Here is an 18,519-nt window from a genome sequence, read left to right as displayed (position 1 = left end):
TCGTTAACCTCTGAGTCTCCATTTCCTCATCTTTCAAATGGGGTTAATGGGAGTATCGTATGATCGGCCGGCTGTACGTGAACGTGCATTATAAATTGTGATGAGCTCTGCAAATGTTAGCTAGCAGTAGGCATTATGTTAGGTTACACTTGTCTTCCTATTACCCAGCTGACGGTTGAAGACAGCATGAACCAAAATTAGAGAGAGGGGGAGAGAAGGTCCATTTCAGGGAGGCGGTTTACATAGTGAGGAATGCGGGCACGTGCACACGCTCTGTGGTCGCCGTGCGTCCTCGACCTTTCTGTGCCATGCCTCCTCCTTCATAGAATAGAACCTGCCCTTGGCTTTGTGAGGTGTCACTGGGACATTTAAAATGCTGAGCCTAAGCCTGGGAGCACTGGGGCTCCATAAATTTCCCCCAGTGCACTGTGATGACAAGGGAGGCCGACCCAGGAAGAGATGCCCTGGGGGGCTGCAGGGATGCAGGCACTTGGGAGGCAGGGGCTGGGTGACTGGCAAGAATATATGTTTGTTATTTAAATCGCAACATCTCAAGTACTGGCCTATGTACTGAGCACCTGCTACCCACTTTTCATTATCCTTTTTCACCCTTACAACTTTAGGGAGCGACGTTCTGTCCTCATCAATAAATGAGGCTCACTGAAGGTCCTAAGTCTGAGCAACTCAGCTCCATCGGCCGTCTGTCAGCCGCTCTCCGCAGGCACAGATAGGGAATTTCTCAGGCACGATTCTCCTTCACTCCCTGACTCTGTGCTCTCCACACAGGCTCCTAAAAAGTGTCTTGGACCCCAAAGATATTATGACCAGTTTCACCATTCCTAGGAACCTAAGATCTGGAAGTCAAATTAACAGATGATATTTGGGGCCTCTGGCCAGTATCAAGAAGCTATTTCAGGGTGAATTATGGTTGTCCCTGTGTATTGATGTGACACAGACGCAACCGCCCCCAGAGCACGCCCCGTGCCTTTCATAGGCGCTGCAGTACCCACTCCTGAGAATCCACCGGGCCACGTGGGGACTGATGAAGGGTGTGCCTATTTTGGTCTGGTCCATATTACCCATACACATTTTTATCTAACACATATAAGGACATACCGCCCCAGTGGACTGGTCATCTTGGAAAAGAAGTCAACAGTGACCCAAACTCCTAAAAGAGCCGTTTATGAAACTCCGTGTCCATCGGCACAATTCTGCGCAACAAAGTCAGCTTTCAACATGGCTGTCCCGGAGTGACCTTGGTTTGTGCTCGCTCAGGTCCTGGCAGCAGCAGCATGAACCCGAGTCCTAAAAGAGGAATCTATCTGCACTCTTGTCTGTCTCACCCTCCCATCTGACCTGCCCTGAGAAACTCCCCTGCTCCCAGCACAACCCCAGCTCCCCAGGGGACAATGCAAAGCAAGGCCCCAACCTTCCCTTGCCCGAGAACTCACTGTGGGAACACAGCCAGGCTTCCACACGGGGCCCTTGACCAGGAGTCTAACCATCTCTGAAATACCCGCATTGAACAAAGACCCCAGCATCTCCTAATGGGAGAACTCACAAGGATGCCAAGGCTCCCCAAGCTGAGGAGAGATTTTATACATGCAAGATGCGAATCTTCTCTGTTTTCTCCGCCACGGACTCATGCTTGCTCTCCGAATTCCAGTTCTACCACAAAGCCACTGGATGCTTTATCTTATTTCCTTTTTTTCATTTGTAACAAGCCAAATGACTAAAATAACAAATTGATTTTCATTCAGGCAGTGCCAAGAGCATGCTGGCTGAGCTTCCATAACGTCCCTGGTTTGGGACATCAGATTCTTGGAAGGTGTGGTTCATGGCAGGAAGGCCCTGTCACTCATCAGCTACCAAAATGGGTTTGATTGTTTGGAAGCAGGAGGTTCAGAGAGAATGGCCCTCTGGAAAGGTGACCTCCAACACTGAAAATCAGGTCCAAGGGACCCCAGTGCTCCCTGGACCCTTTGGGGCCATCTCTGGAGAGCAGCGCCCCCACCCCCCAATGACAGACTGAATTGGGCGCCCAGTTGATCCCACTGTCTGTCCAGCTTGGGTCCTCCCAGAAGCAGATGCTGCTCCAAGAGTGTAAAGCATCCGCTCAGGAACTGCACCCAGGTTAACACAGCCAGATGTCTAAAGAGCAGGGAGAAGCCAAAATGGGTAGGATCTCAGGGGAAGCGTGGCGCCTCCTGATGGCCCGGCACATCCCCAGCCGAGGTGCCAGCCAATGGTGCCAGTGCTGGTGGGTGCACCTGTGGTATAGTCCCCAAATTCTAATAACCATTTTTTTTCATGAATACCAACACAGCCTCTCAATTAAAAAAATATTGATCGTGTACCTGCCAAATGCTAAACAAACAAAAAAATCTCCAAAGTGTGCCGAGAACTGTGCGAGATTAAAAAGAAGTCAATGAGCAAGTGCCAGATAAACATTTGTCCTGTCCCTGTAGTGTCTCTTCATTCCTGTCTTTGAGCCCGTACAAGCCATTGCACTTTCCAGAGCACCCCTCCTGCCCCACCGGTTATACTCAGGTCCGCTGCTGCCCGCCACCTCCTTCCTTCTGTCTTCCTCTCTGTCTCTCTGTCTCTCTGTCTCTAACACATTTTCTTTGCACTCTCAGGCCTCAAACATCAAGCCCAGCCACTGCCCGGTTCCTTCCTCTCAAGCCCACCCCCAAGTAGGGAGCACTATGAGACACAGCTGCCATCCCCAGCTCTCCTCTGAGACCCGTCAGGACCCTGTCCTCATGAGCAAAGTGAAAGGTGGAATAAAGATCAGTGAAAATATAATCTTAGGGTATCTGCTTAAGGACCAGTACCATTCACATCGCTACATGGATGGGTACATACAGAAGGCCCAGCACATGGGTGGCCACCACTTTGCCCCTTTTACCCTGACAGGCCAATTACACGCCAGCAAGCCAGGTACCCGACACATGAGCCCAGACACAAGAAGCCAGTGCACACGGCCAGTGAGCCAGGGCCCCTGTCCTCAGTCAGGAGACATGAGTGGTCCACAGGGACAGGGAGGAGCCAGGTGAAGAGAGAATGCAAGGCAAGGGCCAGCTGCCCAGTGTGGGAGGACCATTGGTGCAGGTGAGTGCACCATTGGAGCAGAGACTGTTTCCCAGAGATAAGGAGGCATTCAGCCTGGGAGAGAGAAACTGAAGAAGTGCAATGAGAGATGGCTTTCATCTCAACACAAAACCAGGTAAATGGGTGCTTTAAGGGTCCAGAAGACATTTTATTTGTAGTATTTTAAGCTATAAGTGAAGGGTCATTTGTTTCTCCACCATGGGCCCCTGCTCACAGCTTCTCTGGTACTCAATTATCACAGTGTGTGGAGGTGAGACCAGGGACCTAATAAAAGGCCTCAGGAAGAATTAGGGCCTGGCTGGTGTAGTTCAGTGGATTGAGCACCGGCAGTTCGATTCACAGTCGGGGCACATGCTGCCTGGGTTGTGGGCCAGGTAACCGGTAGGGGGTGTGTAGGAGGCAACCACACATTGATGCTTCTCTCCCTCTCTTTCTACCTCTTTTTCCCTCTTTCTAAAAATAAATAAATAAAATCTTTTAAAAACATGCCTCAGGAAGAATTAGGAAACTATGAAACTTCTAAATAATCAGATTAGCATTTTCATCCTCCCCATATTACTGAATATTGCAGCAAATGCCTGAACACACAATGAAAGGGGGCCACCACCACCCGCACTCCAGAGCCCCCTCACCACCTAGTCCACCCCACCCCCACAATTACATGCTAAGACATTTCCCAGAAAGTATGGGTCCTGCATTTAGACTAATATTTTTAGGTGAATTCTTTATCACATGAACTTCAAAACTGACAATCTCAGTAAAAGTCAAATACCATACCACAAGCAATCCAGCAAAAAACTTCAACATTTGGAGAGATAGCTTACCTCCCCATTTGTATAGCAAATTTCCTTAGAACAAAGACCACATTTTGTGATTCTGATGACCATAATAAAAACAGAATGTCCAAAAAACTCACTTAAGGATAGGGAAATTGAGACCCAGAGAATGATTCACTCCTGTTAAAAAAACTTTAGTCTGATTTGGAGGGGAAAAGAGAGATAACAACGCTTGTAAATATAATTTTCATAGAATGGTGAGAGATTAAAGAGCATAAAACAAGAAGCTTATTGTGAAGCCTGGCAGATGATAACATGCTATGAACACACTGAAGAGCTTAGAAGTACATGGATGTTATAAAACATTATGTAATTAATTTAGTTCATGGAAAGGGAGTTATTTAAAGAGCAACCTAAAATGCATACCAGCCGAGATAGGCAGAATAATGCCCCTCCCAAAAATGTCCACATCGTAATCCCAGGTCCTGTGAAATGTGACGTTCCACAGCGAAGTGGAACTAATGCTGAAGATGAACCTGTGGCGCTGACCAGCTCACCTCAACTAGGGAGCTTGATCTAAGTGTTCTCCCCAAGAAAATGAGAGGTAATTACATGAGGGGATGGAGGTTCACTAACCTGAGTGTGGTGATTGCTTCCGGTGTGTTCCAATGTCAGATCACCAAGTTGTATGCCTTAAACACATACTGTTTTATTTCTCAGGTGCACCCAAATAAGCCTGGGAGAAGGAAACAAAAAGAAAGGAAGTGGGGTAGAGTCATCTGCAGCTGTAGCAGAGAAGGCCAGGGAGGCCTCTGTCACATTTTAACGCATGCCTGTGTGTCTCCATCATGTGTGTGCGTGCTTCCATCACATTTGTGCATGTGGGTGCTTCTGTCGTGCATGCCCGTTGTGCAAGTGAATCCCATTCATGTGTACCTGCACATATATGCCCCCATCGTGTGTTCCCACCTGTGCATGTCTCCATGTGTGCCTCCACTGCATGTATGTGCACTCATGTGCTTCCGTCATGTGCACACACATGCATGCCATTATGTGTACGTGTGCCTGCGCTGTGTATGCTCCCATGTGTGCATGTCCTTGTGTGTACCTCCATGTGTGCCTGCCTCCTCCATGTATATGCATCACCTCCATGGTGTGTGCACCCCTCGTGTGTGCTTCCATCACATATGCATCTCATGTGTGTGCATGCCATTTGTGTGTTTGCCTCTGCCTTGTGTGCATGCTTGCACATACATGTGTGTGCCACCATCATGCATGTGTGTGCCTATATGTGTACATACCTGTGATGGAGGAGGACACTGGCACCCACAGGTGTATCAGAAGAGGAGAAGCACTAGAAGGAGTTTAAGGACAAAGATGACAACCACTGAGGAGGCCCTGGCAGACTCCACCAGCAGCTCTATGCCCAGCCTGTCCACTGTGCAGGCCAGTTAAATATCCCTCCTATCAGTCAGGCTCAGTGGTTCTGAAGTGGCAGAGATTGTGGGAGATATTCATCTTCCCTTCTCTCTCCCCCTTCCACAAAGAGAGACCACAGAGCCACTTGCTCAAACAATAGATGAGCTTCCAGGCCAGGCAGCAGTTTGCAGAGGGACTAATGTACAGATTAAACCAGACACTGCCGAGTAGGGCGACTTCCACCTCTAACATCTGAAAACACTGATAACCGCCATAGTAACCCACTCACTGTGCTTCGGCTCCCTCGCGACAGCCTTCACCGTGGCCAGGAGGGGACAACAACGGCCGCTTTCTGAGGTCAGGCAGAAATGGGGCTCAGACACACCACAGGAATTCAGCTCTTCCACACTTACAGTTAAATTGATTTAGGAGATGGTACTGACTTTAGGAGCTGAAAAATGTAGGCTGCTGTTTTCATACATTAAAAACAGTTTTTTAAGATTTACACAAGTTTACTGAGGATATGAAATAGCCCCTGACACAGTAAGCAGGAAACCATCCGCGATGCATTCTTCAGGCTAGGCTGGAGGGGAAGGAGCCTCAGGGGGACGCTGCCGAGCTGTGCACTACCACAAGGGGTGTGGGCGGTGAGGTCTCAGGGCGGAGAGCGGGAGGCGAGGAGGGCAGTGGACAGACGATGTAAGCAGTTCTCCAGGTGAGTGTAGAGTGGGATGCACACGCTGGGGGGTGCTGCCGGCACAGGACACTGTGTCAGCCCACTTTCACTCGCGAAACAGCCCTCATCAGCCACTCACCCAGACTCTCCGGAGGACTGCCATGAGTTAGGCTGCCTCTTACCATCTACATGATGGTAAAAAGGACAGTGAATAATTACAGTAAAATGTTCCCAATATTATGACAGCGGTTTGGAGGGAGCGTCGGGAATATTACTACAAACCCTACAGATATTAAATGGTAACAAGGGAAAAATATGCACAACCTAATGCCAGTAAGTTCAATGACTCAGATGAGGGGAACACATTCCTGAGAAACATAAACCGCCAAGGCTTACTCAAGTATAAATTTAACTTACATTTTAAAATGCTGTTTTTCCCCCAAAACAGACTGTGAGAATAAAAATTCTTATTCTGATATGCGGCCACTGCTTAACACAATTTTCGGACTGTCTGCTGGATTTGAAATTATCTTCAGGCCCAGTTTATGAGCAACCTAAGAAAACTACTTTCACTGTTTTATGATTGCACCTGGTAAACGAGATCCTTATTACATTTCCCACTTCCAAGCTGGAATTTCCAAAACGTGTCTCAAACAACCCAATTTTGACAAGTGTAACACCACCAGGTCACAGTGTCCTCGGTGACTGTTTTTCAAGAACATAATCCTGGGACAAAACTGGCTTTGCTTTTCCTCCTATGGAATGTGCACCCCAACCGAAAATCAGACATTTTAGAATAATAAAACTGTAAGTGGAAAAAGAACTAATATCTGAAATGAATAAAATATGGTCACACACAGATATTATTTAGATGATAAGCTTCAAACAGATACGGTTAAACATCACTGTAAATCCCCCATTTTACCAGCATTCACTTTCTCCATCTCTGGAATAACACACACGTTCTCTTTAGAATTGTTGTATCACTCTTTTAATGACATTAGATGCGTTAAAGAAATATTTGTAGTGACAATTAAGAGGGACGAACATTAGAACAGAGATTTGTGTACTCGGCATCCAAACTATGAATCGGACGTTGACAACTCTGGGCTCGTAACTGATCCCACCCTCTGCCTCCCACCCCCACTCCACTCCTGGCTCGGAGAACACCATGCTGAATTTTGGGTTTTCATCCCCAAGTCCCAAAATGCGTGAGTGTAATCAGATGTGTGTGGTTGGGCCTGCGCGTGCTTTATGAAGACAGTTTCGCACTGTGCAGTCTCAGGGCGTATGTCTTCACGCGACACTGTGATCCTAAGATCAACGCTTGTGCGTAGCCGTGCGTGCCTCACTCATTTCCACTGCTTTGTAAACCCATTGTGTAGACACACCAGTCCCTGTCCATGTACTCAGGTTGTCCCACGTTGGCAGCACGACCTTGCCTGTGACCCCAGGTGCACATGTGTAAAGGTTCCTCAGGACAGCAGCTCTCAAACTGGAGAGCAGAGCCCATGCTGGAGCTTGGCTGCAATGCAGATTCTTCCAGCCTGCCAAAGATTCTGGGTCATCAGCCGTGGGGTTGGACCCAGAAACCTTCATTTTAACACCCTTGCAAGGTCTCCAGACACCACACTTTTAACGAAACGTTCCTGACTGTACCCCTAGTACTCACTGCAGCAGGAAGCACACACACATCCAGACCTACAGCATCTGCAAGTTTGCTGTAATATTTTATACCCAACCAACCGTACATATAAACGTTCCCACAGCTGATATGCTTGACAGAGTTCTCACCATCCAACGCTTCTGAGATGGTGCTTCATTTTGGCCTTAATTTTCATTTTCTTAATTTCTGTATTTACTGGCTATTCAGCTCTTTTGTGACATACCTACTCGCATCTGTCCCATTCTCCTAGAGATGTGTAGAATTTCATTTTGTTTACTGAATATTAACCTTTTGTGTATTACACGTTACAACTATAATTTATGGTTTCACCCTAAGGTGTCCTACAATCTTTTAATTTTAATATGCTTGAATGTATCAATCTTTTCTAGTACAGTTAATGCATTTTGGGGTAGTTGTTTAATAAACTCAGTCAAAAATATTCTCATTTTTAAAAAAATATTAATGTTTTTTCTTTAATATGTAATGTGGCAATTTCCTTTTGGTGTGAGGTAGGGCTCCAAGTTCATTTTTTCTCTCCACATGGATAACCAGCAGCACTAGAACCATTACCGAAATAGGCTGCTTTCATCAGTGATGTGATTACATGAGCAGGAGCGTTTCAGGTTTACACATTTCTAAGAATCAACTTGGCTTCCTGTTCCACTGCTCAGCTCTTCTGTTCCCTATGCCAACATTACATTTTACAAACCACAGCCTGCCAGGCCAAGTTTATTTTTCTCCTTTTTTTCCTCTTCTTTTCTCGTCTTGGGCATCTTCTTAACCCCTGCCTTTCCCCTTTCTAATAAATTTAGGAACCAAGATTTCAAATCCCTCAAAACACTCTAGGATGGTCTGGATTAGAACTGTACTTAATCTACTCACCAACACGAGAGCTGACATTTTTACCATACTGACTTTTCATATTAATTCTTACATACAATGATCTCTCATTTTGTCTTTTTTAATGTCTTTGTTAAAGTGTTCCTATATTCCCATGGGTAATTTCATGTGTCTTTTCTCTTAGACAGTTGTTCCCCAACAGGCACCTTATGTTGTTGTGACTAGCACTAAATGGAACTTTTCAGATACTGAGTGATGTAGTTCAATGAGTCTAAAATTTAAAAAAAACTAGCCCTGGCCAGGTAGCTCAGTTGGTTAGAGCGTCTTCCCAATGTGCCAAGGTTGTGGGTTCCATCCCTGTCAGGGCACATGCAAGAGTCAACCAGTGAAGGCATAAGTAGAACAAATCGATGTTTCTCTCTCTCTCTCTCAAATCAACATGGAAGTTTTTTTTAAAAGGCAGCCAAGGATCTATTGTCCAGGAAGACCCAATGCTAATGGCTCTTAACATAAATAGCTGATTTCCAGGGTCCACCAGTTAAAATTTTCCCCACCAGCACTGCTACATACATGTTCCCCCTAAACCCTTAAAAACTCTCAACCTAGTCCAATGAGCAAGACAGATTGAGAGGCACTATCAGGTCTCCCGTCTCCTTGACTGGTGCCTTCTTGATCAATCATCTTTTCCTTACTCCGAAAAACAAAATACGCCATTAACTCCAGACACAATTTTACACGGCTGTCCGCTGGGGTGTTTGCCCACTTTGAAACTATGTCTTCATGACTCGTTCTCCTTACAGGATCTCATGAAGCTCCGTCAGAAAAGGCGTACTGGTGAAAACGGTTTAGCCCACGTCACCCGCATTTCACACCTTCTTGAAAGTCAGTTTGCTGAGCACACACTTCTAGTTAATTTCTCTCAGCACACCTGCATCCTTTTACTCAGATGAAGCTATTGGAGACTGACTCTCAGTTCTAGTTCCAAAATTTCAGGGGAGGATTTTGATACACCCAGTTTGGGTTGGATGGGGCACAGAATAACGACGCACTCTGAGCCCATGAGGGCGAAAGGCAGACGTGGCACCCAGTGTAAGAGGCACTGGTGCTGTCCTGTTGGTGACAAAATGCCGGGCAGACAGGAAGTAAACACATTTAGCTAAGGTAACTTAAACCCAATGTTTCCAAATAGCGGTTAAAATTTCCTAACACATTACCATTTCCTTTAGGGAAAAGTCCTCATACATTCTAGGTTGTACTCAAAACATCCTTTGGGTAACTAAGGAACGCCTGACATCAAAGCTGTGTGCTACCAGTAACAGCATTTTTCCATAATGCACCTGAATTGTGGAATAAAAAGCCCTGCCTTCCAGCAAGAACTTCCAGGTCTCCTTCCAAGTCAGACTCAAGGCCGTGCCCTTCCTCCACAACACTGCGACCAGCACACCCTGCGACCATGTCTCCTGCCTACACGCCTCCCAGTGACCCCTCAGCGCATCCCCACGTCAGCGAGCACACAGGGAGCAAACCTGCCCTCTCCAAGGCTGCTGCGTGACTCAGGCCCGGCCCCGCCCCTCACCCCACCTGGTCAGGTGCCCCCCCCTCACTCTATACACCACCATGCTCTATGTACAGCATTCCCTTGCTCCTCTTTTCCTCTTCAGTCCCTGATATCCTTGCCAACCTTCAGGTTTCAGATTGACCCCATCCCTTTAGAGATGCCTGGCCCGAACGATCTAACGCAGCTCCCTTGTTGCTCTCTACTCCAGCCCACAAGTCACAAATGGGTCTCACTTGCCAATCACATAGACACTTAGAACTCCAAAGATCTGCTTACTCTATTTTATTTTTGACCAGAAGCTGCTTAAAATGTTTTATTGGTACTATTTCTAAATTATGGAACACTTTTTATTTGATTTCACTTTTAGCTTCTTCCCTCCATAATATGGACTATATATGTTATACGTAACAACTGAGGTGTTCTCAAGTTTTAGAGTAATTTAACCTCTAACTTACTGAGAAGACAGTATCTATGTAATGGATAGTAAAGGAGACACATCTTAGTGGCATTTTGATGACACCATAGCAATACAAATCTTGCCTTCTTGATTCTTTATACTAATATGTGAACTTTTAAATGTAACTGAAGATGTCATTATGAAATTTCAACAACAATCATGTTTTTTAAGAGTAAGGAGAGTTAAGTAGAGGGGCATTTCCACCAATGCCTGTGCATAATTATCTATTACTTAATATTAGCCTAACATACAGATAGGAAATATAACACAACTGATCATTTAAGTCTAAAATTAAAGTTTTTTAACTGAGCAATACTATAATTAGAAATCTGTACAATTTCTACTTCACTGTTATGGTCAGTAGCTATTAACAAAGTTGCACGAAAGCAAAATATTTTTAAAAAGTAAAATAATTTTTAAAAGTAAAATAATAAAAAGACACTCCTAATAACAAAACTTTTGACAATAGTAATTATGGAACATGGATTTTTAATGAGTTTCATATTGCAATGAAGACATAGAACACTTAAAAACAATTACACCGATACAGTAAGAAACACTTGCTTCTACACAACACTTACAAATGCGTACTTTGTCCCAAAGAAACTTTGTCTTCCCACACATTTAAGCAACAAATAATTTTACATAGGATTCTTCAGGTTGCAAAATATGTACAGAATCTTTGACTCTACAGAAACTGATGTGCAGTGGTCAAAAGAGTGTTGCTTTGTCCAACAGTGTATCTCGGATGAAATTCTCTACCAACACACAGTTTTCAGTAACCACACATCCCCTTTCCATTATTAAATGAAATTCTGGACATGTCAGCATATGGGACAAAACAACTCCCATTTCAAAACACTATTTCAGATGAAATCACTTGTGGCTGATCACATGACAAGTTTAGCCACAGACACATACATGCATGCAAACTCACACATGTGCACACACACACTACCCCCCAGTCTCCTTCATGACTTCTGAAATCACCAGCACTACGACCAGAGCAGCTGAAGGGATCCCATCAGAGGACACGCAGCAGCCAGCAGAAGCAGGTCCTATGCCTGGGAACCCACTCCAGCACCGTGGGGCCTCACGCCCTCAAGGAGACGAGTGAGGCTGGCCCCTCTGCTTAGCAAAGTGAGCAGCTGCCAACCATGAAGGGCGCTGCTCTGCACAGAATTAAATGGCAATCACAAATATGTATTTAAAAGCTTCGAAATTCTTAATCTGGCAGAGATCTGGTTCTTAAGTTTGATTTAGCTATTTATACACATTTTTCAATGTTCCTAACAGTGATTCTAAGACACCCAGACATTCAAATTAAAACACAAGAGGAACCCAAGAATGTGGTCAGGCAAATCATCCTTGAGAGCTCACCACGCTCAGGCCTTTGGGGTATGGCGCCATGGAGAAGGTATGGCCACCAGACATCCTGCAGTGAGACCACTCAGGACAGCACGGCTGGAACCTGGTACTCAGGCTCAGTGACAAGCTGACTTTGTCCTCAGTGTGCTCAGGGCAAATGGCACACTTTAAAAATACAACCAATTCTTGAGTTTTAAAAATAAGTCACCCTAAAACTTTTCTTGTTTGTCCCTTAGTTAGCAACCTCAACTCTGATTTTTCCTGGTCCCTCTTCCCTGCCAGGCTCTGTAAATCATTTCAGAATCACCAATGATTCGGGGCTTAAGTCTCGAAGATGAGTTACTGCAGGACCTGAGCCTTAGGCGCTCCGCCCAAGGGCAGCCTGCACACTGCCCCCCTGTGCTGCACCTCGCCAACGGTGCTCTAGCCCGTGTCACTACAAAACAGGACACACGAGGAATGGGGTCACCTATGGTCATTTTCAACATTACCCTCTTATACCTCTCTAAGGGGCCAGTCTCCGAGTGGACATATTCAAAGGATTAAAAATATGAGGAGCAGTACACTGAGATGTCTCTTTATCGAAACTGTAACTCAACAAGAACACTAACTCACAAACGTCAGACACAGTAACTGCTAAGAAGGCAAGAGTGACGAGCCCAGCAGTGGGAGGGTTGGCACTGAGAAGCGTTCCGGCAGCAGAGACTGGAACACCTTGTCACCTGTGAACTATGGCTATAGCTGCCACCCTGCTAGCTAATGGAAGCGCCTTTTGTCTTCAAGATGCATTTGCTGTTTGTCTTTCTTGCCTTCTGAACTGAATTCAGTATTCCAGCTAAAAGCCAAAGTGCTTAGTTAGCTAGGCACAGTGAGACTCCCAAGTTTTCCAAACATTTATTTTTGAGGTAGTACTCATTTATTTGCATTGTTGGCTCTCAAATACCACCAAGGAAGTGAACCCATGTAGAAATATGCAAACCAAAGGTGTAGAAAATAAATAAGGTTTTGTCTTCAGGTAGCAGAGCCTTCTTAAAAATGTCAAGTCACATTCAATGGATAAGTCATTTGAAACTTCTAAAAACTGTTTATAGCCATAGCTATAAACTAAAGTGCTTTAAATTTTGCTTACGATCTGAAATTGGTGATCAGAATCATATTTTAGAATTTGCTAATATGAGACCTCAGGATATTGAAATGATTTTCTATAAAAACAGAAACTTTTTCTTTTCAAAACAAACTCTCTGAATGTTGCAAACTCAACATTTGATGCTATTTTTTTACTTCTAAGATCCAGGTTAATTTCACAGAACTGTAACAGAATAAAGAGCTGAAGCTGAATTACACAACAACACTTGCTACAACTTCACAAGGAAATAAACATAAAATTTTTTACTAATCCTGCAATTCATCAGCCGAGGCAAACACAGCTCTGCAGTCTTCCCAGGACAAGGTAGATATGTAGGATTATTCCAGAAATGCCACAGACTTATGCTCACAGTAATACACAGGTTCACACTGAACTCACACAAATGTGATGCCCTCCTGACATCTGTCAAATGCCACGTGCTACAGGGAGGGGCTCCGTTCCCACTGACCAGAGGATGCCAGCACAGACAAGACGGATAAAAAACAAAACCACAGTTCTGTACATTTCATGCAAGCTGGGTACAATGTGAAAAGGACATATACAAATCACCCTTCTCAGGGTCCAGCTCTCACAAAAACGGCTGATTGGTATGAGAAAGTCTGCTCCAGTCACAGGTCCATGGCAAATAGTGGCAGCACCTTATTTTTCTTGTAATAGTGCAGGGATGTTGATGTTCCAGCCTATGGCTTGCCTGTCAAACCCACAGGTGAACAGATTGCATGTGGGATGGTCCTCACTCCACGCCGAGCAGCACACCATTCTTCTGTGGCCCTATTACCAAACACACAAACCAGAATTAGTGTAGTATTCCTCAAGCATAAAAGCTATAAAACCTCAGCCAAATTAACAACTACACCATTCAAAGCAACCAAATGAAGAGGAAACCAATTAATAGGCAGGATTAGTCAAAGTGAGCCAAAGACACTGAGTAGGGCAACAGGCTCTCAGGGATGTGCTGGTGGAGGCCATGACAAATGAATGAGGTCAGACACAAGAACCCAGTGAGATGCACAACAGAATCATTTATGATTCTTTAAGAAAATGAGTAAGATTACAGTCAGACAAAAATAAATAATCAATTTAAAATGTTTTAATGAATAAATGAGGCTAGGTAAGTTTGGGAATAAACTCAATGGAATTCACCCAAAGACCTCAAATATCATTCTAACAAATAATTGGTTCAGGTGTTAAAGCAGCTGGAAAAACACATTTGGTGCCAAGTAAAAAAAGAAAAAAATAAATGGCCTTTCAAGTAGATTCCTGCTGGCTTTAGGAATTTCAGTTCAATACCAGAATGTTGGAAAAAATTACTGCAAAACATGTGCAAACTTTACAATGCACTATGTTTGGTGTATACACGCACAGATGCAAGTAACGCCCTAGGAGAGTCATATGTTGCCCTAATAAATGGCTGTTACTATATTCTACAATGAAGTACAAGAAGCAGGATTAGGAACAGTTGACAGAAATTTCTTAAGTGAAAGAACGGCACAGAAGTCCCCTCTGGAAAACATTCATATATGACTATTGCTAGCTATGTTTCAGAGAGAACTAGACAGGCCACACAATGAAAGCACTGCAAGTAAGGAGCCCACAGAACGAAGGGTTCGGGAAGGGATCTTCTATACTTCTTTGTTAGGAACCCAAGAAAATAATGAACAGGCATCCAAACTGGCAGTAAAAATCAAGTCTCTGGACAGAACTAGTTGAAGATGACAAACTCAAGGCATTCACTAGACTAACCTTGAAATCAGGTCCCACTAACTGGATGAGGGAAAAGACCAGGCAGCACCTACAAATGTGGGTGCAATCCAGAAGCTAAGTCCCCACTGAGCTGGAAGCCCACACTAGGTGTCAGTCACCCTTTCATCTGCAGACTCCCAGAATGCACACAGACATGACCCAAAAAAGCTCTGTGTACGTGCAGACTCTGAAACCACTCTGTGCCCTCCTGGAGTCGCAGGTGCATGTTAAAAGCTCTACACTCCTGTGCAGACCCTGTGCCCTGTCCGTAGACTGACCTCTCACTGTGTGCTGCACCACGACCCTCTCCTCCCTGGGCACCTGTTCAGTCCACACTCTGGAAAACGTCACTTACACGTTCCCCAAAGTTAAAACAATTCATTATCATAAGCCCCTGCTGCTCTAGTGACCAAGTTCCACTGAGTTTCGTTGTCACTTTATAAATCTGTCAGCTGGAAGAAGCTGAGACAACATGAACCAGGGATTTCTAGCTGTGGTTCTGTGACACTGAAAACAGTATCAATTTATCTGAACAAGTGTTGCAAGTTCAGAATGAAATGAAATGTTATTCATTTACAATAAAAATAAGTCTTTTCAGACCCACTTTAGGAGGATATAAATCCAAGCACAACGGAATTCTACAATTCCAAAAGGTTTGAATATTAACAGATAATTAAAAATGAAGTTGTGTCCAGAGAATTAGCCCCACGAAGAACTGCTAAGAACTCCCAATTTTTTGAGGGGAAATAATTCTGAAAGTAATGAAGCCACACACTTACACATTTGTATTTGAAAATGCTGGTTTTCCATGTGGCAGGGCAATTTTATGGACTGCACAGGTGCAGAGAAAATTAAAGAACCCTACTATGTAGGACAGGCATTTAGAGGATACATCAGTGATGCTCAGCTGTTACCAAAACACGACAACCCCAGACAAGCAACTATAGCTTTGCTAGGGGCTGTGAGCCTTTCGTCGCTACTCTGATTCTGAGTAGTGTTTCTGTGACATGCACTCATAATTAAGAAGCTCAGTAACTAACTTCAAACAGCACACACAGGAGCCACACAGGGAAGAATCAGCTGTGTCTTACGCACAGAGGGCTTTCAGAAAGTTGGTGCCACTTGGACTTGCTGCTCTGTTGGCAGCAAATCCCACTTGACCATCTTCCTAGGTCTGTGGTTCCAGCCCCAACACCCCCATGGCCAGCCTGCAGCTCACAGCTACACTTTGAGGCTCTGCCCAAAAAAAGACATGGGGCAGCTACACCAAGGTCACAGATACCCACCATGTTGCAGCCATGGTGGTGGAATGCCAGCATGCACAGACACACTGACTACAGTATCAGAAAACGAGTTCCTTAAAAAAAAAAAAAATGAGGTATCACAGTGCGCACAGGAAAGGCTGAAGAAAGCAAAGGAGAGTGACTGTGTGGTGGGGCTCAGGCACAAAACTGAAAAAAGGCCGCCTCACCAAGCAGGAAGCAGGGCTGGCTGTTGTTACTGCAGCTACGCTCATTTCCCTCACAGAAGGAGCCAGTGTGTCACTCACTTGGGGATTCTCCCTCAAACTTGGAATCACCCAGAGAACCAATCAAAACACAGGTTCCCAGGCACCCCTCAGAGACCCAGTCAGCAGGTCTGAGCTGGTACTACAACCCAGGTAACTGTGACAGGCTGTGCAAACACCTCAGTATACACACTGAACACCCGCACACTGCGCCTTCTAGGCTGAATGCAGCGAGCAGTCCTAGCAACCAAGATGGTCACATCTACAATGGAGTTTATCCTGGCAACCCACCACGGAAAGGGGTTCCTGGCTGGGACTGGAGGGTCCCTTCTTAACAAGCTACCACGTTCTTTAAATCCATGATCACCAATCCTGCCTGACCATGCAAATTCTTGTCATTTAATATACTTCCAATTTGTGTAAGTTCAACTGCAAATAGGTAAAACTGTGCTTTCCAGGACAGTGGCCACTAACCCACATGCAAATGAGCTCCTGAAACATGGCTGGTGACACTGAGGAACTGAACACTCGATTTCCTTTTAGTTAAACATAAAAACTACTGCTCAGTTCAGGAATTGGGAAGCATTCTCAAAGTTAAATTTTATGAACTCTAAATACAGATCAAGTATTTGCAATGAAAATCTAGTATCCAAAGTTAGTAAGAAAACAAGAGTGTCAAATTCGCTAATATTTTTATATTGATGACATGTTCAAATGATATTATTTTGGATATATTTGGTTAAATATATTGTTAAGATACTTTTTTTTTTTAAGCGGCTATTAGGAAACTGCAAACACGTGTGCCTCCCAGGGTTATTTCCATGAGTTGCAGATGACCTCGCAAATGTGAGGCTCTCTGTGAACACACATCGCCCGCACAGTTACCTGCCGACTGCTGCGGGGGAGCCGCGCCAGCCGCACGCCAGACATATCGAATAATCTTACTTGTCGGTTGTCATGGGGGAGGGCGATGATTTTTTGGCCAACGCATACATTGATCCTGCAAAGAAGAGACAAAGTAGATTCCACATAAAACAGTGACAGCACCAGTTTCTGAGTTTACAGATTATGATGCAGTAGGGTATTCCATACTATGCACACTTCATGGCAAACACGACAGCAAACTCCAAGTATTACCTGTCTACAGCTTTAGGATGCAGAGACCAAGTTACTTACACACAACTCACACGTACAGCATGGTTACTAAAACAGAAGCACTGCAACACTGAGCCATAACTGCCTCACTCTGCTTCTCAAAGCCCACTACACCAACCTGATTCTGCACCTAAGTTTCAGTGTTTATGGACACTGAATTTGCATTAGGGGATCAATAACAAATATTCTCCCAGAGGTCTAAACCACTTTCCCAAGGCTCATGGACAAGACATTGCACTATAATCAACCCTTTCAAGTCAAGTAAACATCTAAGCAATGAGTAGCTTCCTTCACCTGTTGATGGCGGAGTCCGTCCGAATGGTCGCAATGGGGGATCTCATGTTCTTTAAATCCCAGACCTTCACGGTGCGGTCGTCACTGCCTGAAACAACGTTATCTCCCACGGTAAACACAGCAGAGGTCACGGTGCTGCAAGTAAAGGGAAAGGTCAGAACCTCATCTAGTGTACAGCGTGGTGACTAGTTCGTACTGTGCCATGTACCTCCAATTTCTGGGAGAGGATCTTAAGTGCTCTCACCACACAAACAGAACAGGTAACCATGGGAGGTGAGGGATATGCTAATTAGCTTGACAGTGATCATTTCAGCGGACGCGTATACTAAACATCACATTGTACACCTTAAATACAACCAATTTTTACCTGTCAATCATACCTCAATAAGAAGGAAAAAGTTTTAAAAATAAAAAAAAATGGTCAAGGAAATAATCTCATCATTCCTGACAACTCTGGCCCTAAATAACAGCCTCCCATAATATTTAAGAGCCATATTATTTTCAGAGTCATAAAAATTAACTACACATAAATAACATATTTTACATATATATCCTCACTATTTCTCATAATTTCAAACTATTTTTGTTTCACTTAAGAGTCTAAAACAAGAGATAAACTTCTCAGGTTTAGAATACCCAGGTCCAATCCAGGCTCAGACCTAAAGCTGCTCTTCCGGCATTAAATCCATGCCGAGTCCCTGCCAGGTGGGCCTCACCCAGGTCATCACTGCCAGCATGCAGGTGACCCCTGCCTGTGGAGTATCCTGTGCACCTGGGCTGGGCAGCCTCCCTGCCTGTG

At 44.7% G+C, this 18,519-nt stretch overlaps 1 protein-coding gene across 5 annotated transcripts in view; it reads right to left on the bottom strand.

Annotated features, from left to right (window-relative positions):
• Positions 1 to 10,978: 10,978 nt before the first annotated feature.
• The window catches only part of WDR37 (WD repeat domain 37), a 60,245-nt gene continuing 52,704 nt past the window's right edge, over positions 10,979 to 18,519 (bottom strand). For all 5 annotated transcript variants that reach the window (XM_024580733.4, XM_024580732.3, XM_024580736.3 and 2 more), the window contains exons 12-14: positions 17,721 to 17,855; positions 17,157 to 17,271; positions 10,979 to 13,792 (exon numbers count right to left, since the gene is read on the bottom strand). In XM_024580733.4, coding sequence (XP_024436501.1) covers positions 13,661 to 13,792; positions 17,157 to 17,271; positions 17,721 to 17,855 — 382 coding nt within the window. In that variant the 3' untranslated portion in view covers positions 10,979 to 13,660. The remainder of the gene's footprint in view (positions 13,793 to 17,156; positions 17,272 to 17,720; positions 17,856 to 18,519) is intronic.

The sequence above is a fragment of the Desmodus rotundus genome, chromosome 4, assembly GCF_022682495.2.
Source record: "Desmodus rotundus isolate HL8 chromosome 4, HLdesRot8A.1, whole genome shotgun sequence".
NCBI classification, from domain to species: Eukaryota; Metazoa; Chordata; class Mammalia; order Chiroptera; family Phyllostomidae; genus Desmodus; species Desmodus rotundus.
The sequence above is the reverse complement of the archived record's forward strand: the minus strand, read 5'-3'. Positions and strand labels throughout refer to the sequence as shown.